This window comes from Octodon degus, unplaced genomic scaffold, assembly GCF_000260255.1.
Source record: "Octodon degus isolate 3935 unplaced genomic scaffold, OctDeg1.0 scaffold00147, whole genome shotgun sequence".
In the NCBI taxonomy this organism is placed as follows: Eukaryota; Metazoa; Chordata; class Mammalia; order Rodentia; family Octodontidae; genus Octodon; species Octodon degus.
Window position 1 is genome coordinate 2,863,823 of NW_004524723.1, and position 26,200 is coordinate 2,890,022.

Sequence of the window (26,200 nt, forward strand, 5' to 3'; positions counted from 1 at the left end):
CCCTCCTCCTCCTCCTCCTCCTCCTCGCCCTCCTCCTCCTCCTCCTCCTCCTCCTCCTTCTCCACCGCGCAGGATGTTTTTCCTTGCCTTTTCATTGTTTCGCTAACCTGTCGGCCCTCCTCTGGCGGAGCCCTGCCACCCGCTTCCTGTGGGTGTGAGCCTTGCAGCGGCGACAGCGTGGGAGGCTGAGGCCCGTCTGCCCCTCTCACAGTCCTGGCTGCCCTGTCAGGCGAGGCTGGAGGCTGGAGGCTGCGGCCTCAGCTTCTTGATCAAAGCGCCCCTTTCCCTGAGGAATCCCCTTTGGCCACTCTGTTGGGTGTTTACTTTTCATAGATGGAGGGCGATAAGGAAAATGGAGGCAGCAAATTCGGTGCGGCCTAAAAACAAGGTAGACAACCCTGCCGCAGACAGGCTGTGTGTTCATGTAACCGAACGGGACTCTGCTGATCTTCACCCCTAAGGCTTTCTCAAGGGAGAACAACAACAAAACTCCGAATACACAAAGCTGAGATTATTTTTAAAGCAGTTTGAGGTCACATCAAGGTCCTTCGTTTTCCCTCCAGACTGGGGAGGCCGTATCCCTCGTTAGTGCATCGAGGCCACCGCAGGTCTGGCTCTGTTTCTGTAAGGTGGCGCCCAGAGGCAGGCTCCAGACCTCCGTGTCCCTTGGCCCTGCCTCAGGCTCCCTTGCCTCAGCCCTGCAGACCTGTTTCTCCCTGAGGGAGCAGGTTACTCTCCTCTGAACAAAAGTCAGCTCTCTCACAGGGAGAGATGACAGTCTGCCTGTAACATCTACCCTCTTTATCACTACAGCCTGTTGAAAGGGAAGCTTTTTAAAAATCTGATCATCAGACTTCAAGTCCAAACACTTCACAGTATGCATAGTTTTTCTTAGGCCTGCTCCTTTTAGGCTAAGAATGAGGAAGGAAATGAAACTCCCTGAGAGCCCTGGACAGTTTAGATCTAGGGCTGAATCTTTTGTTCACACAAACTCATTTGGCTCCTAAACGTCCTCCACCCCAAATCATTACATCCGCAGCAGCATTTCAAAACACTGCCAGAGTGGCTAAACAGAGTAGGTGGCCGCCTTTCTAGGGAGATTACAACCACTTTCCCCCACGCCCCAGAGGTTCCTGCTTGCCCCAGAATATCCCCCTGCCAGCCATCTGGCATGAATTCCCCCTCACAGGTTCCTGGGGGGAAGGCTGCAAGAGGCCACTGCCAGAGAAGGGCTCCCACCGTCTGGAGGCTGCCCTGGAGGAAGGATGGACTTGCACTCTGTCTTTGTCTCTCTGGGCCGCTTCTCGCGCTCCAGAGGCATCATGGGGAATGATTTTGTTGCTTAGGCTACCTGGAAGCAGAAAGCTCCTTGAGGCAAGTTCTACATCTGATTCATCTTTATACCCTACACACACACACACACACACACACACACACACACACACCATGGGATAAAAAAAAAATGCAGTGAATATTTAAACTTTAAAAGGTTTGTTACAGTAAGCCACACATTGCTGTTGATACCCCTCAAAGGCCTCCCTCAAGTCAAATACTTATCTCATCATTCTTGACACTTCCTGAAGTAGTTCTGGAGCTCATCTTTTGTGACTGTCTTTAGTTGTGCTGTTATATCTGCCTCGGTGTCTTATATCCAAATACTTTACCTCTCATGGTCATTTTGACGTTAGAGAAGAGCCAGAAGTTGCATGGTAATGCAGTGCTTTCATGAGCTTGCCTTTCTGTTAGATGATATGTTGGCTCATAAAGACATTCATGGAACAGGCCTTTGAGAACTGTCTCAGAAAGTGGCAAGAAAACTGGGCTAAGTGTACAGGGGTGTATTTTGAAGAGAATTAATGGCAATATGTCTTTTTGTAATAACACTGCATGTATATCATAGAACATAGCACATAACATAACATTTACCATTTTAACCATTCCTAAATGTATAATTCTATACCCTTGAGTTCAATCACAGTTGTAATCACCATCACCACTATTCATTTCTAGAAATTCTTCATCATCTCTTATAGAAACTCATTTAAGTAGAAAGTCTCCATTCCTCCCTGCATCCAACCCCTAGAATTTCTGTTCTTTTCTGTCTCTATGATGTTGCTATTGTAGGTACTTCATATAAGTGAAATCTTGTAATACTGGTCTTTTTGTATCTGGGTTGTTTCTCTTATCTCTTCAGTGTTTCTCCTATGCTGTGTTACATTTTTAATCATTTTTAAGGCTGTATAATATCCAATTGTATATAAAACCATTTTTAGCTGTTCATCTGATTGACAGTTTGATTTCATCTTTTGCCTATAGTGAATAGTGCTGCTGTGTATTTGGGTATATGAAAATTGGTTTGGGTCTCTGTTCTCAGTTGTTTTGAAACTCAGAAGTCAAATTCTGGATCAGATGTTTGAGTTGAAGGACTGCCATCCTGTTCCTCCTATGACAACTACACCACTTTACATTCTTACCAGCAATGTACAAAGGTTCCTGTTTCTCCCCACCAGCCCTTGCTGTTTTCCTTTTTTCTTTTTTGACAACAGGCATCCTAGTGGATGTCAAGGAAAGTAATTTTTGAATTCCAAGATGCCACTCACAGGCTGTGTGGTGGATTTGGAACTGTTATTTACCCTGCTGAGCTTCATCTCAGGGTTGAACCAGTTGGTTGCTATTGTCCCTAAAGGTGTGGTCATCTTTGGGGGGGAGGGTAAGGGCCATCTAGAGCAATCCAGCAAGCTTTGGCAGGAGTGAATGGTTCCAAGCAGCATGCGTGCTGGCAAATGAAGGGTGCCACACAACATAAAGTAGTTTGGGAAGAGCTGGCTGAACTCAGCCCTCATTGGTTTTCATCTAAGTGTGTTTAGTTGAAAAGGCATCAAAAATAAGAGCTGAGTTCTAGTTGCTGCTCTGCCACCTGTGTCTGGGTTAACCTGAGTGGGCAGTGTCAGTGTTGAGCCTGTCTTTTCTTCTGTAAGAGGACAAGAATTACTTTTTTTTTTTTTTAGGAACCGGGGATTGAATTCAGATCCTTATGTTTGCCAGTCAAGCACTTATCCTACTGAGCCATTTCCCCGGCCCCAAGAATTATCTTCTTGCTTGACACTCAGAATGTCAGGATCTAAAAAGATAATTTAGGCCTTCTCAAATATACTATAAGAAGTGACTTACAGATTGGAAAATGTGTGGGATTTCTTAACTGGGTCTCTGAGAATGGAAGTGTAATTTCATTCTGCAGGCCCGTGAACAGTGCTTTGCTTCTCCACAGTCTACAGCCATCCATCATGGGTCGTTTTGGCCCCCTCAGCAGCCCTCCAGCATTGCTTTCTTCTTTGGTGGACCTCTATTTTTACTATCATTCTGCCTCCCCTCCATCCAGATTTTTCTTTGAATCAAACCTTGACCCTCAATTTTTCCTTCAGATGCCATCTTCTGTTTGTCCTCCTAATCAATAATCCTAAATCCTTAATTTACCTGTTGGATATTTTCACCCTGTGCTTCACATTTTGTAAACAAATTTTTCTTGGTTCTCCTCAAACTTGGTCTCCATACTAGCTCTCCTTTCTTTTATAGTCATTCTTTTCAGCATGCATAAAAATCAACTCTGCCATAGAAGCTCACTTAGTCCTTTTGCTCAGTCTTCCAGCTAATAACATGCAGCTGTTGCCAGACCAAGTCTGTCTGATTCCAAAGCTCATGTGATAGGCACCGTTTCATTCCACTGAGGGAGAAACAAGGTCAGTGGAGTTGTGTGTAAGGAGAAAGTCTGAAGGCCAATGGGCCTCATTTTGGCTCTGCTCTACTGGTTCACACCCTAACGCCGCACAGAGAATGATGACAGGAGACCTAGGTTCAGATCACATCTCTGCCGCTGGTGAGGCTATGACCCGGAACAATAACTTAATTTTCTACACCTCAGTTTCCCCACATATTGTGTAAGGATAATAACACCCACTTGACAGAGCTGTCATGAGTGTTAAGTAATACATGTGAAAGCATTTAACACATGGTAAGCATTGAATAGATGTTGTGAAATTGGAACTTAGATGGAGGGACATGAATATAAAGGGCTGGTGCTCCAGCTCTGCCCCAGAAACACAAGCAAGTAGCTGGCAGCCCTTGACATCTGGCTATCTGCAGCCCTTGTGGTGAGGGGCAGGGTGGGGTGGCCCTCAGGGAGGAACTTGCCTCTTTCAGTGGCACAGCACATTGGCCCTATGCTCCCTCTCCACTGCTGAGAAACAGTGCAAGCTGAAAACCCCCAAATTGCTAGGGGGTAGTGAGGAGCTGACTCGGTAGCAGCTGCTAATTAGGAAATCCTATTCCCGGCTGTGTTAGCATCCCTGACGATGCTGGTTTACAAACAGATGTTGTGGAACATTAAGATACTACAGAAGGGGAAGTTGTCAACTTGAAGGGGAAAAAAACCAGGCAAATCAGTAGACCTCTCTGGTTAGTTTCCGTTCATGGTACAAGGGAAAGTTATGGCCTGACACTGGAGGCCCAGTGCAAAGGAAGGGATGGTTTTCAGCTCAAAAGAAACTTGGGAGATGGGACCTCCTGGTGCTTATATGTGGCTGCGTAGTGGGCCCAGGTGCCATGGTCTATCATTGGGGTTTAAGTTATCATCTCTTAGTACTTGGGGATCTAGCCTGGGGGTGGGTGTTGAGTAGCCCCAGCCTCTCCTAATCTTTCAGGACACAGTACCTCCCAGAGGGTTCCCCAAGAATATCTAGTAGGACACAGCCTCTTCCTGTCACCCTCCCAATTGGTCCAAGACCTGAAGCTTGAGGCATCCCTTCTCCTTCCATTTCTCCAGGGCCATCACTCATCTCCCCCTCCCCCCAGAGTAAAAGCAGCTCTCTGATAACTGTCCCAGCTTGTGGTAGGTCCCAGTGGGGGTTCTGTCCACTTTACTCTGAATTACTGTCCCCCTCAGAGTTCATGCAGGTGCTGAGAAGCCATGGCATAAGCAAGAGTCATCCACAGTAGCCTTAAATAACTCAGGGCTTGAAAGGGCCAGTCCTTTGATTTTATTTTTATTTATTTTTATATTTTTTTAATGTATTTGGTACAAAGTCTAACTATGCAGCTTGGACTTATAGCGATCCTCCTGTTTTCAGCCTCCCCAACGCTGATTATAGGTGTGCACCACCATACCTGGACTTCCTTTGACTTTAATAAATATTTTAGTGTTAGAGCCGTCATTGTTCCTGAGATGGAACATGGAATAGTGTAAGTCACTGGATGTAACAGAATCTCAGGTTGCACTGGGAATGGGCTGGGGTGTTTCCTGGCCCGGCCCGTGTGGTTTAATCCCTTCTCTAATGAAGGTTTCATGGGCAGTAAACAAATCCAGAAGATGCCCTGCATTAAATGTGGCCAGCCTCAGTGCTCTATGCAAAGTAGACGACTAGCTTCCAAGAGGGTCCTGAATAAACAGCATCGCTAACGTCAGCTCTACTGCCAGCTCTGATCAGTTGCCTGGAGAAGGACTAGGAGACCAAGACATGAATGGCTCGTAGTGCCTGCTGAGAAGGGTTGTCACCCAATCTGTTCTACTAAAGGCTGATAACCCACACTCTGTTTTGTAGCTGTGGCATGTGTAGCACTCACTGTGTATGCTGTACTGTTCTAAACTCTCACACCATCACAAACAGCCTGGTAGGTGCTGGATACTGTTACTGCCCTGTCTTACAGATGGAACACTAGGAGACAGAAATTAGTTTCCTACCTAGCAAAGAGGAATGTAAGTGGTGTAGCCAGGAGTCTAACCCAGAAAGTCTGACTTCAGCCACAGGCTGTGCATTACCCACTGCTCTTTTATTAAGACCTGAATTTCTGCATCCAGACCTGAGACCAGAAGCAGATTCATTTTCTTTAAACAAAGAACAGATTCACAAGGTATGAGTAAAACAAGCAACGTGTTACATCACTTCCTCTATTCCTGAAGGAAGAAAGGAACAGATCTCCAGGTGAAGAGGATTATCAAGCTTAATATAGTAGTTTTCACCAATCCACTAATCTGTGGTACTCACTAACAAAGAAGAGGGGAGAGTTTAGTCACAAAACAGCAGGTCTCCAGTCAGCAGGGCCCAGCAGTGGCACCAAGTGTGTCTCTAACTGCCCTGAAGATCAAGCCACCAGTTAGTTATGGCTATGGTGTGTAATGTCAGAGGTTAGGCATCTGGGGGTTAAGTGGCCTGCACACAACTAAACTCATCAGTCCTTCATCTGTGTAGTCTAAAGCCACACACATGCTTCTGTTTCAGAAATGTCATGGAGTCCAACCCATATCACTATTTGCAATTTCCAAGAGCCACTGTATATTTAAGGATTTCAGACTTCACCTACTTAAGAGGAGCCAATTTGGGGACCAAAGAAAGGCCATTACAGAGTAACGTCCCAAGATATCAACCATTTTTGTTCTTTTTCCTAGGAAGTGTGTGTGTGTGTGTGTGTGTGTGTGTATTTAAAACATAAGATCATATGACATAGGGCCAGGGAGATAGCTCAGTAGAATCAGTGCTTGCCTGGCAAGCGCGAGGGCCTGAGTTCAATCCCCTACCCTGCAAAAAAAAAAAAAGATCATATGATATATACTGTTTTGTAAATAACATTTATACTTATTATAAGATGAGCATAATATGTAACTAAAACAATTTTAATATTTTTGATCAGCCCTTTAAAATTTTGTTGTCTCATAACTAATCAGCTGCCTGATGTAGAAGTTTAGTTTATTTCCAATTTTAATTATCGTAAAGCTAGCTTTGATAGGCTTCTTCATAGCTAACACTTTATGCACTTGTTTACCAACTACCTATGAGTGAATTTACAGAAATGAGATTACTGGATCAAAATATATGCCTATTTTTTAAGAGTTTTGTAATAGATTGCTAAATTTCTCATCAGAAAATCTGTGCCAGTTACCATACATTCTTACTAGCATTGTGTGAAAGTTTCTATTTTCTGTACCTACAATGATACATTATTTTTAAATATTTTCCAAGTTGATAGACAAGTAAATACAAATGTAGTCTTTTCTAGTCTGAAGTTGTATTTCTTTGCTTTTTAACAATGCTTTTTGATGTGTTTATTCTCCACTTACTTATCTTATTTGGTGACCTGCACATTCTTTGTCTGAGATACAGATGTTAAGGATTTAAAGTCATTTATTAAGGACTTTTATCAGGCACCACAGATACTTACTATGGTATGTCATTCAACTTTTAAAATGTTTAGTTTTTATTTTTATCAAAGTCACATGAAGATCAAGTAGACTACTCCACCATAATTTTCTGTTTCCCAAAATGAACCATTTTCAACTCTTTCAATTGATTTAGTAATTTTGACCATATCTCTAAATAACATGCTTATATTGCTATGTATTGATTTTTTGGGTTTGGACAGTGTTCATTAATTTTGCTCTGAGGAAATTTTATGTCATTCCAAACTCTGCTAGTTATTTATTTATTTATTTTTTAATGTATGTAGTACAGGGTCTACAGGGTCTCACTACACAGATTGGACTGGTAGTGATCCTCCTGTTTTCAGCTTCCCAAACCCTGGGATTAAAGGAGTGCATCACCATGCCCAGTTTTGGTGGCCAGCACAGGGTTCCTGGGTTCCAGGGCCGGCATGCCATACCAGGGGATCGAACCAGGTTTTTGCACGTGCCGGGTGTGTTTAGACGGCTGAGCTGTCTCCCCAGCCCCTGCTGGTTATTCCTTAGGGTCAGCCTGAATACCTTCAATGCATTTTTCCTACAACTGCAAGTTACCCTGTTTGTTCTGCACCTATACCATTCTGTTCATCTCCCTGCAGACTATCCATCTTGTTTTATTAATCCCTCCAATGAGAAATTTTTTGATAAGTGCAATATTTATCAATCCATGCACATATTTAGATTTATGCAAATATTTGCCACTCTCTTTGCTCATTACATCTTCTTGCGTGTGATACCTGTCAGTATAGCCGAGTTGCTTTTGTTCTTGAAATTCACCCTTCATAATTTCCCATAATGGAAGTGGATGGCCGATAAGCTCAGTTTTGATTGAGAATCTCTTTACTTGATAATCTCGAGATATTTTGAAAGATAGTTTTCCTGAAAATACAATTCAACTTTTTCCCCTCTTTTTTACCATACTGAAAATATGCACTTTTAACATTGCTGTTGAAAAACCAGCTGTTAGTCCTACTGCCATCTTGTACAGATAATTTGCCATGGTTTTCGTTTGTTTGATTTTAAGACTTGTGCTTACTCTGTGGTTTCCTGCAGTCTCACTGTGATAGGAAGGTCTTTTTCTTTCTATTTAGCCTCTTACCGTTTTATTGGGTTTCCTTTGAGGATTCTTATGTTTTTGATTACCTCTGGAAAATTCTCAGCCATTATCTTTTTTACATGTGCTTATTAGTCAGTTTTCTCATCGCTTGGTTTGCCCACAGTACAGTCCATGATCGGTGGGCCTCAAGGTGTAACGCTGAGAGCGAAGGGCGTGAGTTTGTTTGGTTAGGTTTTTGAAGACAGGATCTTGCTGCGTAGTTCAGTCTGGCTTTGCATTCACTGTGTACCCCAGGCTGGCTGTGAAATCCTAAAAACTTCCTGCCTCCACCTTTCAAGCGCTAAGATTATACCCATGCTGCCACACCTTGAGCAGGCATAAATCTTAAGATTTAATTTTTTTTTCACCTTCTACCATGATTGAAGGGCCAGGTTTCCTAGCTGTACCCTTCACAAAGCAGGTTTGTTTGCTTTGCAGCCACAACGTAGTCCTGTGGGACCTGCTTACACAGTGGTTTCCTTTCAGACTCCCTCCTTGAGGGTTGGTCTCCATCAGGAGCCTCCCTGAGGCCAGCAGAACAAGTTCAAGGTCACAAACCCAGAGCAAGTGCCAGCTTCAATCTTTGCTCACCTCTCTGTACTCCTAGTCTTGGCTCATTTTTGGCCTGGGAAGATTTGATTATCAATTTCCTTGATAACTCAACAATGTATTTAGAAGTATTTTTTAATCCTATTTTATTCAACATTTTTAGTTGTTGATAGTGGCAGCATTATTGAGGATACTGCAGGACTATTGTCAGGCTTTTAATTTTGTTTATAGTGTGTGTTTTTTCTTCTTACCTCTTTAGGCACCCTCAGGAAAGAACATGGTTCAGTGCGAGCCGTGTCCTATCTGCATGTGGCCATTCTTTTTTTCCTGAACACTGCAGTGGAATTCCTTGAGCTGAGTGGGCTCTGGGACTTCCATGCCTGTTCCCTGAGAAGGGGACATAGCTGTGTCCTTCACAGCCTGCCACAATACACCCATGGCTGAGCCTCACTTGTCTTAGAATTATAGCAGAGCTAAGTTTATCACCTTCCCTTTGCTCTTGGCTTCGAGCTCAGGGGAGTGGAACTGAATCCCTTCTGCCACCACAGTCACTTTGTTCTGGCTTCCTTTGAGAATAATTTTTTTTTTCTCCTTGTGTGCAGTTAACAAAGAAGATAGAGAAATCATCCTTATAGCCTTTTATCTCCTCTGGGGAGGCCAGCTTGGGGAGCTCAGATAAGAAGAGCAAAGAGAACATGCCCTACGGGTCACTGCTGCCCATAAGCCCAAGGCCTCAAGTTCAACCTACAGACTTCATGGCTGCCCCTGGAAATGGCCTCCTGGACCTACTTACTGTCTGAATGTTAGTCTTGTCTATCTGGGGCTGGCTCCAAAGAAGCCCAGATGCCTGGGCAACTTCCCTCCCCCTGCCAGGAAGCCTCTGCTAATTATCATCTCCAGGAAACAGAATTGGAGGCAGAAATCCAGCAATTCTCAAGGGGCTTGGGGAGGAAATAATTCCCTTAGGAAAGTTTACCAGAAGTTTTTTAATCTTATGGAAGTTTTTATAGTCACTGCCCACCCCACCCCAAATAAGTGAGCCATTGCTTCTGGCCCCACTGATCTGGAGCTGCACTGTTTAGCAAAGTGAGCCAGGCACCTGGTTACTGAGCGTTTGATATGTGGCTCCAGCACCCGGGAGGCTGAAAACGGGAGGATCACTATGAGTCCGAGCTGTGTAGCGAGACTTTGTACCAAATACATTTTTTAAAAAATTCACTGGATTTTAAAGGTTTAGTACCAAAAAAGAAAATAAGATGTTGGTAATTCTTTTATCAAGTACATATTGAAGTGATAGTAGATAGGTTAAGTGAAATACAAAATTAACCACTTACCAATCCAATTATTTAAATGTAGGATGACCAAAAATTGCATTTTTTTTAAAGAGCAGAATATATTTATTGGGGGAAAGAAAGCTTCTGTCCAATAGAGGGATAGAAGGGGGGCCCAGCAGGTTGTCCCCTTTCATTAATTTTTGTATCAGGAAATACAGTATCAACAATTTTATCATTTATTCAATACCAGAATCAACTAGTTGGCTGAGCATGGTGGTGCACGCCTGTAATCCCAGCACTCGGGAGGCTGAGGCAGGAGGAGTGCTGAGTTGAGGCCAGCATAGGATACAAAGTCAGTTCAAGGCAGCCTGAACTGTGCAGCAAGACTCCATCTCAAAAAGACCGAAAAAGGAGGGGAGCAAATCAACTGATTGAAATGAGCCCTGCCCAGGTGACACTCTCCATAATCAGTACTTAAATGTGCTGCCAGGTGATGCTGGGGGCAAACAGTGAAGTGGTTAAAATTAATTTCACCTTATCTTTAAAATATGGCTGCAAAGGTTACTTATACGGACAGCATTACCTAAAAGATAATTTATTCTGTGTGTGCACATGTGTGCGCGGGGGTGTGTTTGCATTTGCACACATTCAAATTTATGTAATTATACAAGCTGTAGTTCTGCCTGCTTGCAGCCTCTCCTTGACAGATGATTTGTCATGGTTGCCTCACTCCTACAGACAGAAGTGACACCATTCATCCCCATACAGGGTTTTCCATGCTGCCCATGTCCCCTGATCCTAAGCAGAAAGAGAAGGGATCCCAAATAGGGAAAACAAAAATGGGACTTCTAAGAAGCCATGTAGTTAGCAATAACCTCAGATGGTCTGGTCATGCTGTCTTTTCTGAAGCTTTAGTTTGCTTTTCAGAAACCCGCAAGTTCTCACTAATACGTTTGCACGTTTCAGCTGCTGTAAGGAACCACTGGCCAGAAAGTCATACTGAGCCCCACACAGAAGACATTACTTCTTATCAGAATCCAGAGGACCTTTCAACAGTGGATTCAAAAGAGGGTACTTCGGTTCAGGCCTCCAAAATGAGCCACACTTCTTCGGAAGCTCCAGAAAACCTTACTCTCCTAATTGCAAAAGCAAGTGCTGAAGGGAGGAAGGCATCTTCTAGTAGAACAGATTTCACTGTTTCCCCCGCTGGACGCTCACCTAGGAGTACAAGAGTGCTGACTTCTCAGAATAGCACCTTAGGTGAGTTTGTGATGATGCCTAAGCTGGGAATGCTTGTTTTACTCATGTTTATCCAGTCTTGGAAAGCAACATTTCTGCCTCATCCTTTCTCTCCCAACCCCAACTAACTGTGCCCATCTAGAAGTCCTGGGCTGGGGTGAACCAGATTTGTGACGTGAGCTCAATCTGTGAGATACTCATAAGGGCAGATCAGAGAAGGGTGCAGATTTTTCAAGCAGCCTGGTCGGTCCCTTGGCTTCTGCATCCCACAGCTAGTCTGAATCGAAGCTTCCTCCCTCTCTCAGGGATCCTGCCATGTACTCCTGTCTCAGAAGCACAAGTCTGGTAGGATGCATGCCTGAGAAAGATGGCCAGCCTATCTCTGTTGATGTTGTTTGTATTAATGTGGTTTTGTGTCGATGTGCTTCAAATAGTTGTTTTTGCTCCAGACTACACGGCTTTGAGGTTTGCTATTTTTAGCAAAGGATTTGAAGAAGGGGCTTGGCTTGATGGTGAGACTTAATTGAGAAAGGAACAAGTAGTTACTAGGTATTCACTACATTCCAACAGATCTGTTTTTTTCAATCCTTACAAAAAGTCAAATCATTTTAGGAATTTGAAAATTGAAGCTCAGAGAAGTTAACCCAACATGTGAAGGTCAAAGAATTAACATGTTTTAGGGTTAGGGTTGGAGCATAAAGCTGAATACTTCTAACAGGAGGGGTGGCTGAAGAGTGAGATTCCCCAATGTGAATGAAGGCAAAAGAGAAGCGATTTGGGCCTTTCTGTGGGCGGGCAGGGCCAGCATCATCGTGGGGGTGAGTGTAAGCTGTACACAGAGAAGAGGGTAGGACAGTTGTGTGGATAGGTTAGGGACAATCACGGAGCACTTTGCAAACCAAATGGCTTATACATGGTGTGGTGGGAAAAGTCGTCAAAGAGCTTTGCACAATGGAATGATACTGTTAAAACAAACCTGAGGAGGACTCAGCTGTCAAGCAGATCCAACATGTATGATGGGGGTTGGAGAGATGGGGGAACCTAGACTGAGGAGAATCAACCAGTAGACACAAATCTAGACACCAGATATTGACCTGTTTGCCACAGGGTGCAAAGGAAGGGGATTTCATAAAGACGCTCAAGGAAAGTTTGTGAGGACCTCAAGCTGGAGTATGGAAGTGTCAGAAGTGATTCCATGGTTTCACTCCCTAGTGACAGGAGATCTGACTGGGGGCACTAAAGTCTGTAAAAAAAAATGTATGAAAGTACTTTGTGTCTTATTTATGAATGGTGGCGTGACACTGCCTGGTTTGGTCATCCACATACTGGAAATTCTGTTTGATTGAATTCCAGTAAATTCTGGAACCATCTTTGTGGAATATGGGAGTTGGTGAGTTATGATTATCTAGCACTGATCTCTTAAGTCCATATTATCTGATATTTGGCTTGAGTCTATCCCACTGCTGGTAATTTTCTTCCCAAAACAAATTTTTTATGGCTTTAAGAAATAATCTGTATCCTAGATTGTGGTCTCTTGTTCAGGAGTTCATTTCCAGAGAACAACTGCTCCTAATTCCTTTTCACATCTATATATTTTATATAAGTCAGACTTGACCCACTAAAAGATTACTCAGACATTTACAAGTCTGCTGGTAGAATTTTAATCATTGTTTTTCCTTGTTCAGCCTTACAGAGGCTTCACTTGCCATCTAACAGTTCAGAGTCAGAAGGAAGAATTGCCTCTTCTCACATGGAGAGTGGAACAGTGCAAGGCTTCCTGGAGAGGGTGAAGGGCCTCTCAGAAGAAGCGACTGTGCACACTCAAGTGTCTGGCACTTCAGTTTTGAGCCAGTCCTCGCATCCTGCTTTGGAACCAGGAGAACTAACCATGCTGTCCATGAAAAGAAATTCCTCAGGACCACAGCTCTCATTGTTTCATTTCTCCAGGACACCAGCTTATTCTCCTTCTTCAGAACATTCTTCATGTGAGTAATCCTGTCCCCTGCTTACCCCTCCAAAATCATTCAAAACAGCCTTAAATAGGTGTGTGTAGATGGCTAATTAAATACCTGTAATAGGGCCTAAGATGAAAAAGACAGTAAGCCAAAAATGCCATTCCTCTTCTGCCAAGTATTTGGGGTAGAAGCACAACGTACGCAGTTAATCTCAGTATTGAAGTACATGTTTAAAGTATGTTTTCCTTAACCATATAAGGAAGATAATCGTTGGCCTGCCTCCCCTCTCTTCTCTGTCCTTTATCCAGTAACATACAAAATGTTAAATGGTGCGTATTCTTTCACAAGAGGCCATGGGTTAGAGAGCATCTTAGTGACTTTCTAATTGCTGGGATAGAGTGCCCAACGCTCACAAGTAAAAGGAGAAGAGGTTTATTTAGCTCAGCTTGTAGAAATTTCAGTCCTAGTGGGCCGGCTCCAATGTAGGGTGGCACGACAGAGAGGCCTGGTGGAGGAGAAATAGTTCATGTTGTGGCAGGCACAAAGCAGCACAACTTCCTCCTCCTTTTCTTTCTGATTTCATGCAGGCTATAAGCCCTTGCCTGGTGCTCCCCACACCCAGTGTTGGTCTTCCCACTTTAATAAATCCATCACCCACACCCAGAAGTATGCTACCCCATTAGAGGACCACTTTAGTACCCCCCCAATGACCCAGGCACTTCCCAAAGTCCCACCTATGAGTACATGAAGCTTTGGGGAGACATCTACATGTAAACTGTAACAAAGTACTTTTGTGAAGTGTTGAGCAGTGTATCATTTATTTCTTAATTCTTGCAAAAACACTTTCCTCAATGGCAAAGAAAAGTGGAGGTGTTTTTGAGGCATGTATTTAGTCACTGGTTGTGGAGTATTCTGCTTTCCCCTTCTACTTAGTGGTTAGCCCTAACTCAGGGATTCCATTTCCATGAGCCTCTCTTCTTCCCTCTGGTCCTCTGTGCTAAGCATCTTGTGGTACCAAGTCACCAGTGCCTACCTGTATACAGACTGTGCTCCCCTTGAGGACACTGACTGGGTCTGTTACTTATTCTAGGTCCCCCACTGCCTCTGAACAAGATAGTCCATGAGAAATGGGAATCAGCATGTCCCCAACTCCCTGTACAAGGCACATCGTGTCATGTCAAAGAGAATGCTGGAAACTGTCCCTCCTCAGTGTTGTTATTCAGGGGCTCTGCTGCTCCTTTTCATCCTCAGCCACAGGGTGCAGGACAGAGGGTTGGAAGCATTCTTGGGAAATTGAAGTTAGGCTACTTCAGAAATTACCATTGCAAATTTCACATAGGTCAGAGGCTTCTGGAAATACTTTGCAAGAACAGGAGTTTGGGTTTATGTCATCAAAGCAAAAACTGATTGTAATGCCTATTTAGCCAGCTCCTCTTCCATATACTTGGTATATGGTTTCCTGCTGGCTGGGTATGGATGTAATTTATGATTCATGTTTTTAGAGGATTGCCTGGTAAGATTATTAATAATCACTGGCTGGATTAGATAAAGCTATGATCCTGTGTAGCTCCAAAGTTCTGTGATTCAGTGATTTACAACCAACTTTTCTAAATGATGGAAAGGAAGCATTTTCTAGGAAATTATATTTTTATTTTAGTCAGGGTCATTTAAATATTTACAATTTAAATTGATATAGCTGAAAATCAGCCCATGGGGGTTGGAGATATAGCTCAGTAGAATAAGCGCTTGCCTGGCAAGCCTGAGTTCAATCTCCAGTTCCACCAAAAAAAAAAAAAAAAAAAAAAAAAAAAAAAAAAAAAAGAAAAAAAGAAAAAAAAATCAGCCCATGTTTTCAACTTTAATGTATTCAATCTCTATTCACCTGTACTTTTTCAAAACAGCAACAAAAATTGGCCCTTAAAATCTTTGAGTATTTGTCCTTCTAGATCCTTATGGTACTAATTTTTAGAGAGTTCTACTCTTTCATATTCACTTAGTCTTTTACTGAGAATTTCTCTTCCTTAGGGAACTAAATGTTCTGTTTTATGTAAAGTCTGACCATCCTCTTAGTTGCTCCAGAGGGCTTTGGGGTGGGGGACATATGCACAAAGACCTGAAGTTCAGATTTATTGTTAAGGCTTGTCTAGCCTGCCAGCCCACCACAAAAGGTGTGTCCACCGCCTAGCTCCCCTGAATGGAAATCTTGAGAGCTTTCTCTCCCTCTCTGACTGAATAATAAAGAATCTGCAAGCAACTGAGCAAGACTATAGAGGGAGTCCGCAGGACCTGCCAAGGCAGATCTGCAGTGGGTCTGGCCTGATGGGCAAGCTCTACAAAAAAACAAATGCTTATGCCACTCCACCCTCTAGTAAAAAGACCAGCATTCAGACCTGTCAGATTAGTGATTGTCCCTCCTACACAGGCACAAGGATGATGGGCTAGAAGCCTGGTACAGTGATGATGGCACTCCTCAGTGAAAACCTGAAGGGCTCAGACTTGATCTGAAGGAGCCCTGCTGGTCAGCATGTGGGATTCCACACCTAGTCTTTGTAGTTTGGGCTTACTTCACTACCTCCCTCTACACAGAAATGCGTGTGCAGCACCTCTGATGAGGCTAGGATACCCAGCAGTTATTTGCTCCTGAAAATAAATTGTACATTTTATAGTATTAAGGCAGCCATAGGCCCAGGCAACAGAATTAGATGATTTAAAAGATATTGGAAGCCACTTGAAATTACTTTCCTGCTGCCTTATATTCATTGCTGCTTTGTATCTTTCTGTACTTTGCATGTTTTCTGCAATAGTCATGTGCTATTTGATCACAGGGGAAAAGTAAACGAAGTAACGGGGGAAAGCTTTTTTGAAGGCGGAAAGAGATGTGTGTGTTGAATTGTGTGAGGTGGCTACAATTGAGCACTAAATTTAGTATAAGCTTCCTGAAAGGCAGGGCACAAAGGGAAGCTGGGTGGGGCAAACGATTGCTCAGATAAAGCACACAATTTAATCCACAGCCATAAATGTTATGGGACCAGTAAATTCTAACAGGAATTATTTATATAGGGAATGTTGAAGGCCGTAATAGAAAATGCTTTCAATTACTATTTTTGTGGAAATTGTACTGGTGTTCTTTAAAAGATGGTGTTTTCTATGGATTTTCAGTAGGAGCTGAGGGTGTCATAATGGACCTGAACTTAAAAAAGTATTTCTGTGGGTAGCAAAGGTAATGTGGTCCAGGTAAATTGCTTTGTGGTGATTTCACTTTGTAAAGGGAGCAGACATAAATAACTTAGAGGATTTTAGATTTTGTCTGCCTTTCCTAAATATCAGCTGCTTCAGCTATACTTTGGGCAAGTCTAGATAGCAGTCAAATCAAGGTTAAGCACTCTGACACATGTCTGAAGCTCTCATATTTTGCATTGTGGTTGGAGAGTGACACACATACTTTCACATCCTTTTACTAAAGGAGTGTGCATTCTTTCCACCTTCTGTTACAAAGACTAGGAACCTGGCTTGGCCCTGAGAGGATTGTTTTCCCATATTTGAGTAGCTGTTTCAGGGGTAGAAATGGGCAAGAAAGGCAACTGTTAAATGCTCATCACTTGAATTAAAATGTGGAAAATTTCTCTAGATTTAGCCAGTGCTTACTTAGGATCATTAGTAGTGATCATAGATTAGTTTGACCAAATATTTCCTGTTTATTATGAGGCACTACTACCTCCTCAGCAGTATTCACATACATTTTCTTTCATTACTGTGAGGATTAAGTGAAACTGATATATAAAGAATTTAGTACATCACAATCGGCCAAGTAAGGTAGCTTTTTGTGATGAAGCAGGTCGGGCAAAATAGAGTCATTTTCCTTCTGTGATTTAACATTTGTGACTTTTGTGGTTTATTTTTGTGGTCACTTGTTAAAACCACTAAAATGGGCATACCTGTAATGTCCAGCCTGAATCCAGCACAATCCCCGCTGTGTTTTGATGGGAACATTGAATGGCATAAAATAATGCCATTTAGTAGGAATGAAAATGTTTTACAAGTAGTTTGGAGCCAGGCATCCAAACTACTAGCATTATGGAAAACTGAGATGGGAGAATTCCAACCCCGCCTGGGCAAGTTAGACCGTGTCTCAAAGTGAAAAGGGCTGCAGATGTAGCTCATCGTAAAGGCCTTGGGTCAATTCCAGGTACCATTTTAAAGGATACTTAGGCTTTTCTTTTTTATACTGAAGTGCTTTTTGTTTACCTTTTATTTTCAAGTAGGTAGGGTTGGGTTTGGGTAATCTGTAACTTTATTATTTTTTCTGTAACTTTATTTTTATGTCTCAATCTTTCTATTCCTTTATTTCAGTTACTGTTTCTCCGGATTCCATGCATCTTCACTTTGTCTTCATTAGGGTCTAGCATCTAGAACTGCAGGCTGTTTTAGAGGTAGTTGGGGCTGTGGATTTTGTTGTTGTTTGTCTTTTGCTGGTACTGAGGACAGAACTCAGCTTCTTGGCAGTAAGCTATATACCCAGTCCCTTTGTAAATTTTTTATTTTGAGATAAAGTCTAGTTAAATCACTAAATGCCCAGGCTGGACCTGAACTCGCTATCCTTCTGCCTCAGCCACTCAGAGTGCTGGGATTATGGGTGGGTGAGTGCAACCATTCCTGGCTAGGGACTATGATATTATGTAAGAATAAGAGGAAGGCTTTGCTTCCTGTACTCTTTCTCTCCAACTATATCTCAAATTTATTTGTGCTTTTGGTCACAACTGCACACAAGACTGCTCTTCAAGGAACTATTTATAATGACAATTTCCTTTTCCCTTTTTTATGTTATAATTAACATCTCAAAGCCTTTCATTATATCAATTTAGAGTACTTCTATTATTTTTAGCTTTTTAAAAAGGCACTCTCTTTTTGCTTGCCATGTTGTTTCTACTCACCAAGCTTTCCTGCACTTTATTCCTGTTTGGAATGAGGATTTCTTTTTCAGTGCTGGGTACTCAATCCAGGGCCTCACATATGCTAAGCAAATACTCTACCACCAACCTACACCCACAAATCCCTTGGAATTAACATTTTAATGTGCCCTTTTGGAGGTTGGCTCTCAGGACATCCTTTGAAAATGCCTTTATAGAAGGAAGCCACCATAATGTGGAAGCACACTATACATATTTTGACCAGTGGCATATAAATCAATTCATAAGGTTTTTCAGAATTATCCAGTGACTGCTATCCATTGATCAGAAAAACTGTTCCCATTACAGAGTTCCTGATCTCCTGGTGAACTTGCTGGTATAGTATGTTGGTTAGAACCAATCCCTAAAATTTAATGAGATTCAGTATAATATTGAAGCCTGTGTACTTTTGGGTAGACTTAAATAAAATTTGTAAAGTGATAAGAAGTACCTTCTGTGCTTACCTGGCAAGCACAGGGTCCTGAGTTCAATCTCCAGTTACACACACACACACACACACACACACACACACACACAAAAGAAGTACCTTCTGCTGGTTAGAAGTTCTGTTACTTAATGAATGCAGTTTGGTTTAATAAGTCTTCAGTGGGCACACTGAGACAGCAATTGAGACTGGGCATAGTGGCATGGCATGCACCTGTATGCATGTAAATAGGTGCATTTACGTGGGAGCTCTTGGGAGGCTGTAAACAGGCGGATCACTGCAAATCCAATGTAGTAGTGAGACCCTGAACACCCTGTAGACCCTCCCCTAAAGTACAAAAAAAAAAAAAAGTCTTCAGAAACATCAGATTTATGGTGACCATACATTGGAGAATAATAAAGAGCCTTTAATGGTGATAAGGTTGGAAAATTTTGTCCTGGGTCACCAGTGTGCTATATTCTATAGAATCCTAGACCTTCTCCCTTGTTTCACCTCCCCTAGTGGTGACCAGGGAATTGGAGTCCCTGTAGTGGCCTAACTTTTATGGACTGGATTTTAATCTGTGATAGTATGAGCAAAAGGGTTACATAGCTAAAATTAAACAACACATGCCTTATCACAATTGCTTGTCTTGCTTAAGATACAATAGGGAACTGAGTAGCAGAGGTTTTCATCTTCCTCTATAAAGACCAAAGAGGGCTGGGGAAATAGACAAGTGCCTGCCTAGCAAGTGCAAGGACCTGGGTTTGATCTCCAGCACTGCATGCTGTGTCAGCCCCTAGAACCCTGGGCAAGCTGTGCTGGCCACTGAAGCTGGGCATGGTGGCGCATGCCTATAATCCCAGCACTGGGGAGGCTGAGACAAGAGGATCACTATGAGTCTGAGCTGCATAGGTGAGACCCTGTGCCAAATAAATAACTAGACTGACCAAAATTTGTCTTGCATTCTCCTGTATTCCTTTTAGCTTATACACAAAGCCTTCCCTTGTGCTGATGAGAGCCCTTAGCCACTCAGTTCTGTGAAAATTAGGACTAGTAAGGAGAGGGAAAGATAGTGCTCTGGCTGCACATGTTTGTGTGTAACGATATACAGGTGTTTAAAGCTCCATCTTTAAATTTATATACCAAAATGTAATAAACATTGTATCTAGATATATACTTGATTTTCTTAATGCTTTGAATAGTTTTGAAGCATGTTTTCATCTATTTTAGCTCTTGAAAATGTACAGGAACTGAACTCCAGTGTTTCCCAAAGCCCATCAGTCAGCCAGACCAACAGTATGCATGTTGCCACTACATTAACTGATGGTGCCCCGCGGAAGCTCCAGTCTTTGACTGTCAATCTGAGGCCTATAAACAAGATGGTGGCTTTTCCTGAAGACACCAAAATCACCACAACTTCTGCCACAGTCCACTCTTCACCCTCTGTAGTGGAACTGCGAAAAAATGGCAGTATAACCAAGAATCCAGCAGATGAAGAATTCACTAAACAGTCCACAGAAAATGAATTTGATCTTACATCTGTACATAAGCAAAATGATTCACCAAGTAAGTACCTTCTCTTTACTTGATCTGTTAGGGAATTTTTAAATAGTTCGTTTTTCTTAAGAGTCCTCAACAAGACCATTTAGAATCTTCAAGGAGAAGAGAGCTCTTTGATGATAACAGCACCTTTGCTTGATAAGTCACATCACTGCATTGGTTTTGTAATTTTGGTTCTTTTTTTTGGGGGGGGGACTGAGGATTGAACTTAGGCCCTTGTGCTTGCCAGGCAAGCACTTATTGTACTGAGTCATCTCCCCAGCCCCATACTGCATTGGTTTTCATCCTGGCAAGAACATAGTGAAGTTAACTGGACAGGTGTCACCCCTCCTGCTTGAGAGGAAATGAAGGCTCAGAGGGTTTAAGTAATGTAGGCATGTTCTTTTTGCTCTGCAAAATTATTTCCAAAGTAGTTGGCCCACACTGTACAACTACCAGTGATTTTGTATATAGGTCATCTTTATAAATAAATGTGTGGATACAAACATAGTTCCCAAATTCATGGTCTGATTTAGTTTCTACAGTTGATTTTTTTTACTATGCTTTAGAATTAGAATAATCTTTATTAATATAACAGCTATTTTTTAAAAAGTGCTCTCTATATACTACATTTATGAACTTATTTGTTGGATAGAATAACGTAATTCCTTGAATTACTTTTCATGGGCAAGAGAATAAAACAATCAAGCTCCTAAGTTACTCTGATATTTGTGTATGTTTTTCAAATCCCTTGTTTACTAACCTGTAGTGTTTCTTTCTTCTTCAGACCCAAGTTTTAAAATAATTTTTTTAATATGATAATGTATGTCAGGTGATACATATAATAAATTCTATACATGATTCTTTAGAAAGCGAAATTTTTCCTTAGCAAGGACTCACTACTTAGTTATTGAGTGATCATTTTCATATATATATATAATATATATATACATATATATAATGGAATTATTTCTACATTATTTTCTAGCTTTTGGAAGCCATCAGCTTACTAGCACCTTAGAAGCAGAAAATAAGAGTTCCATGCCTCTCACTGAGACTGCATCTAAGTCGGTGCCCTTCATCAGAGGTGAAAAGAGCACAGCACAATGGTTACTGATCAACAGCAAGACACCTGCTGACGTGACAAGAAGTTCTGCTTCATATGATAGAGTTCTGACCCAGTTCTCAGACTCTGCTCAGCAGTTTATAGGAGGTAACACAGCACTGGCTGAGAACAGTTACTCAGAGTCTTTGTCTACATCTTCCTTACAAAGCCTGGAATCTTCAGCACAACATGGAGAACATTCAAGTAAGCTTTCATATCACAGAAGTGTACCACAGGGAGAAGAGAGACTTGGCAAGTTTATGATCTTCTTTGGGTACTAAGGCAGGCACTGATGAAACAACTCCTCCATCTCCTCTAATTTTATCATTCCTAAGCCATTCTTCTATCTGATGAATACAGAGCTACCTGTATATCCTAACTTTTTTCTAGTACATGTCCGATAAGCTGTTGATGGAGCATCCTCTTCTCACTATGTTGATGTCCTCCTAATCCTTATAGACCACCCCACATACCCATACCTACCTCATCACAGAGCTTCTGGAAGGTGAAAACATCTCATGAGCCATTATTCAGCTCTGGTTATTCAGGGCATTCATCAAAGATACTTCCCCTCTTGCTAACAAGTTTGAGACAATTCAATTTCTGTACAATATACCCACTTAAAGTGTATAGTTCAGTGATCGTATTTACCAAGTTATGCAGCCATCACAACTACCTGATTCTAGAACATTTTCATCATCCTCCAAAAAACAAAAATCCTGGAGCCCCTACAAAGCTGATGGTGGAAAATGATTCCCTTTTCTTAAAAAATAGATAATCTGTTTCTCATGCAGAAACATAAAGGTATAAATATTGCACACCCATGTGTTTTATTCTTTCATTATCAATATTTGCTTTTCCAGGCCACATGAGTAGTGAATGACAATTTTTCTTATTAGCTAGTGGTAAAGAAGATAGGTATTTAAAATCTTCCCATCCAAGTCTTTTTCTCCTTGACCAGAGAAATTGTGCCCAGGAGTACAACCCTCAAGCTTCTGCTAGTTGCTTTTCCGTCTCCTGAGCCCTTTAGCTGGCCTCATCACACCTCTCTCTAGTTCCTGGCTTGAAGCTGCTCTAGATCACTGGGTGTCCAGTCCCAGTGCTCATTTCTGACTCAGTCAATTGAAACCTATCCTGAAATGAATTTATGTAATGCTCAGCTTTACAGCCATTTTCCATCAAAGCACTGAGTATCAAGGGACAATCTGGGATGGGAACAAAAAAAAACTAGTAAAGAAATCTTTTCTTATAGAGCCAGATTGTGAAGTTTAGGCCAAAAAGAATTGGATCTCTGTCATCATATCTGAAAAGAGGGGTTTATTTGATAATCTAATGTAATAATCTAAAATAGTTCCAAAATATAACACGCATAAGTGCCTGCCTGGCATGCACAAGGTCCTGAGTTCCAGCCCCGGCCCCACAAAAAATAAAAGAAAATAAAAATTTAAAAAAATATATAACACCCAAAGGGAAGAAAGGGATATTTATTCAAATGTCACTCCTTCTATCTCCATCAATACAGCAAAACAAGTGTATTTTTAAAAATTAAAAACAAAATATTAAGTGTGCTGTGTCTTAGTTATGACCGCATGCTGTCTTAGTTATGACCAATATTCTGCAACAGCCCTGAGGAACACTGTGCCTCCTTTCAAGGCCTTGACCCAACATTCGAGGCCCCAGCCTGGTTGCTAGTTCTTACCCCACCAACTCTTGTTTTTGCCACCAATGACTTTTCTGCAATAACTTTTATTATATATCACCCTGCAGAAACTGAAAATCAAATTCAGGGGTGAGGTTCACTGCTGACCTTACGGGGAAAATTAATTTGGTTTGCGACCAATTTGGTTTGCAACCAGAATGGCGGAAAGAACCACTATATATCCTGTTCTCTGTGGCAATAACCCTTCCCATAAATCCAAGTCACCTGAGCAGAGGTGCTGATTCATAGCTTCACTCGGAGTTTCATAAAAAAACGAAGCTTCTAAGAAAGCACAAGACCTGGGGCTCTGTCTAGGGCACTGCACGTGACCACTACCTCTTCTGCTTTCAGCACAGGAACACAGTACAGCGCCTGGAGCCCCTTCCCCTGCCGAGGAAGAGAGCACTTCCGGGGCGCATGCCCGCGGAACGCACACGTCGTCTGCGATGCTCACCGGAAGTGGGGAGCGCACGCTGCGCTCTCTCAGCCTTCCCGATGCGGTGACGTCAGCGGAGGCAGGCAGCTCTGTAGCAGCTCCCCGGGAAACTGAGGGCACTGATCTGCATGGCAATGTGACAGACGACATGGGCGTGATCTCACGGTCAACGGCTGCCTTGCCTGCTCTTGGAGGTGGAGTGTCTTTCGCAGCAGCGACTATTTCTACCTTCCCTCAGCTCATCTATCGGTTTACTCACAGCCCCTTGGGTGATTCAGTTGGCTGGCAACCCAAGAAGTACCTCATGAATTCTCTTTATGAGAAGTTTTGGGTTCTCCCACCTCAGGACACCCCCTCCTCAAATCCCTGCACACACTTGGCTGAGGTATATGGGATGACGTCTCCTGGAGGCTTAAAATAAAGGAAACCAGTCACTGTGTAGTTAAGGCCAATCTCCTGGGAAAGAAATATCTCATTATACAGAATGGAAAGTTGGGTGGGTTTTCCTTTTTCCATTTAAGCATAACAATTATTCTATTTGGGGTCTTGAAAGCTTTTCATAACAATTTGATTTTATCAAAGAAGGCTATGGAAGGAATTTGGAGCTATTCCTTATTTTTAGGCCCTTTCAGTACCTCTTCCACCAGTACTCCTCACAGTAGGAAAATCTCAGAACACTGATGATTGTAGCCTTTCCATATGTGTTCATCCAGAGTGCTCAACATTGGAAAACCACCTCCTCAAAGAAAGTCTTTCACTTACTTGAGTTCTTGGATACACCACCAAAAGTCAGTTTATAGTCTATGTTTTAGAAATTTCTTGTTTATTTACTTGACCTAACTTTGGATTTTTCCTTTATAGTCACTGGACTTAGTGGTCAAATGAGTGGCACAGATACTGAACAAAGGGCTTCCAGTGACCACAGAGACCACACCTATGTTTCATCTACTTTCACCAAAGGAGAACGGGCATTACTGTCTATTACAGATAATATTTCATCCCCAGACATCAGCGAGAGCTCAACTTCTTATGTTAAAATCTCAAACTCTTCATATTCAGACTCTTCTTCCTCTTCTCTTGTTCAGAGTAAAAGAAGTAATGTTTCATTCTATGATGGAAAATATGCTCAGCCTTCCACAGAGTCACTGGTTCTGCATACATCCAGAGCTCCATCCTACACATCCACCATTAAAATACCAAATGTCTTTGTTCCTGTGGGTGCCGATACTGGAACTGTTGATGACTCATCTTCAGGGTCCCCATTCCCTCCACCCTCAGTATCACAGTCCTTCCAGTTTTCATCAAGTTTACCGTTAACCAGGACCTCCACACATCAGCTCAAGTCTACCTCTGAGGTGTCCACAATTTTGTCTTCCTCACCATCACTTTTATCAATGTCTTTGATGGCATCTACTCCACTTTCAGTCCCACAAGAAACTTTACCACGTTCATCTTTTACTCCAGTCCTATCTAAGACAAGGGAGACACCTGTGACGTCAGTTCAGACATTGACAATGGCGTCATCCATAGCAGTGAGCCACAGTAGTCAAACAACATATCCCAACACCCAGAGTACTCCCCACCAAGAGAAAATTTTTACAGAACCAAAGTCACCAATCCTGGTGTCTCTGTCCACAGAATCCACCAAAGCTATAACAAAGAACTCTCCTGTAGAGGTCCCTTTGCCCTCAGCCTTAACAGAATCCTTTACTGAGCCAGCTCTTACAACCATGAGCACCAGCTTAACCTATATGTCTCCAACACTGGCCACCACCAATCTTAAGACCTCTCACCCTCCCGTGATCAGTCCCAGCACTCTGTCAAGCACAAAATCTCTGGTCACTGGCCCTGGAGCTGTACTTACTATATCTGGAAAAGAGCTCTTGCCAACCGATCCTGAAATTCTAGTGCCACGCATCTCAACAGAACATGACATTACCACAGAAAGGAACCAAGTGCATATAGATGCTACAACCCAGTCGATCCCTCTGACTAGTGTACCTGGATCAGCAAAAGAATTGAGCACAAGACTTGGCATTACAGAAGAGTACAGCCCTGCTTCACCTTTCCTCAGAACATCACCTTTCACCAAAAGCACAGATGTATCTACTGCTGAAACAACTCCTAAATCTATCACCTTCACTGCCCAGAGTAGCACACAGTCACCAATGACATTGTTACCAGGTAAGATGCATTTCACAAGTGGATATTGACTGGTGGGCCCTAGCCAGTACAGATTGCTACAGGAGGCTTGGGATTCATGAGAATGTGTGGAAATGGCTAGTATTTATGTAAGCGTCTTGTTTGGTGACCTAAAATGCTACCCTTTGAAATAGTTTAAAATAAAGAATTTACAGTGGAGCAAAATTTCCCCAAGTTATGTGACTTTTTGAAAAAAAAGATATGATACATTCATTGGCCACATCTGATATCAGTATATTCCAAGGTGGTAACTTTTTTATTTTTATTTATTTTTTTAGTGTATTTAGGATAGGGTCTATAGGGTCTCACTACATAAATCAGACTCGTAGTGATTTCTCCTATTTTCAGCCTCCCAAAGCTCTGGGATTACAGGTGTGCACCACCATGCCCAGTCTCAGTTGTTGTCTCAGCATGCCCCCAGGGGTGGGGGCAGCACAGCACACCAGGAATTGAACCCTGGCCACTGTGTTCTGCCTAACAGGCGCTTTAGTCCACTGAGCTATCTGGC

At 42.4% G+C, this 26,200-nt stretch overlaps 1 protein-coding gene across 2 annotated transcripts in view; it reads left to right on the forward strand.

Annotated features, from left to right (window-relative positions):
- The window catches only part of Heg1 (heart development protein with EGF like domains 1), an 81,621-nt gene that overhangs the window by 11,445 nt on the left and 43,976 nt on the right, over nucleotides 1-26,200 (forward strand). Inside the window, exons 2-8 of one of the 2 annotated variants that reach the window (XM_023702171.1) lie at nucleotides 11,111-11,404; nucleotides 13,069-13,368; nucleotides 14,429-14,500; nucleotides 19,942-20,277; nucleotides 21,239-21,559; nucleotides 23,406-23,684; nucleotides 24,352-25,674. In XM_023702171.1, the coding sequence (XP_023557939.1) occupies nucleotides 11,239-11,404; nucleotides 13,069-13,368; nucleotides 14,429-14,500; nucleotides 19,942-20,277; nucleotides 21,239-21,559; nucleotides 23,406-23,684; nucleotides 24,352-25,674 (2,797 nt within the window). In that variant the 5' untranslated portion in view covers nucleotides 11,111-11,238. Of the gene's footprint in view, nucleotides 1-11,110; nucleotides 11,405-13,068; nucleotides 13,369-14,428; nucleotides 14,501-19,941; nucleotides 20,278-21,238; nucleotides 21,560-23,405; nucleotides 23,685-24,351; nucleotides 25,675-26,200 lie in introns of those variants that run through there. The other variant, XR_002818242.1, reaches the window with a different exon arrangement.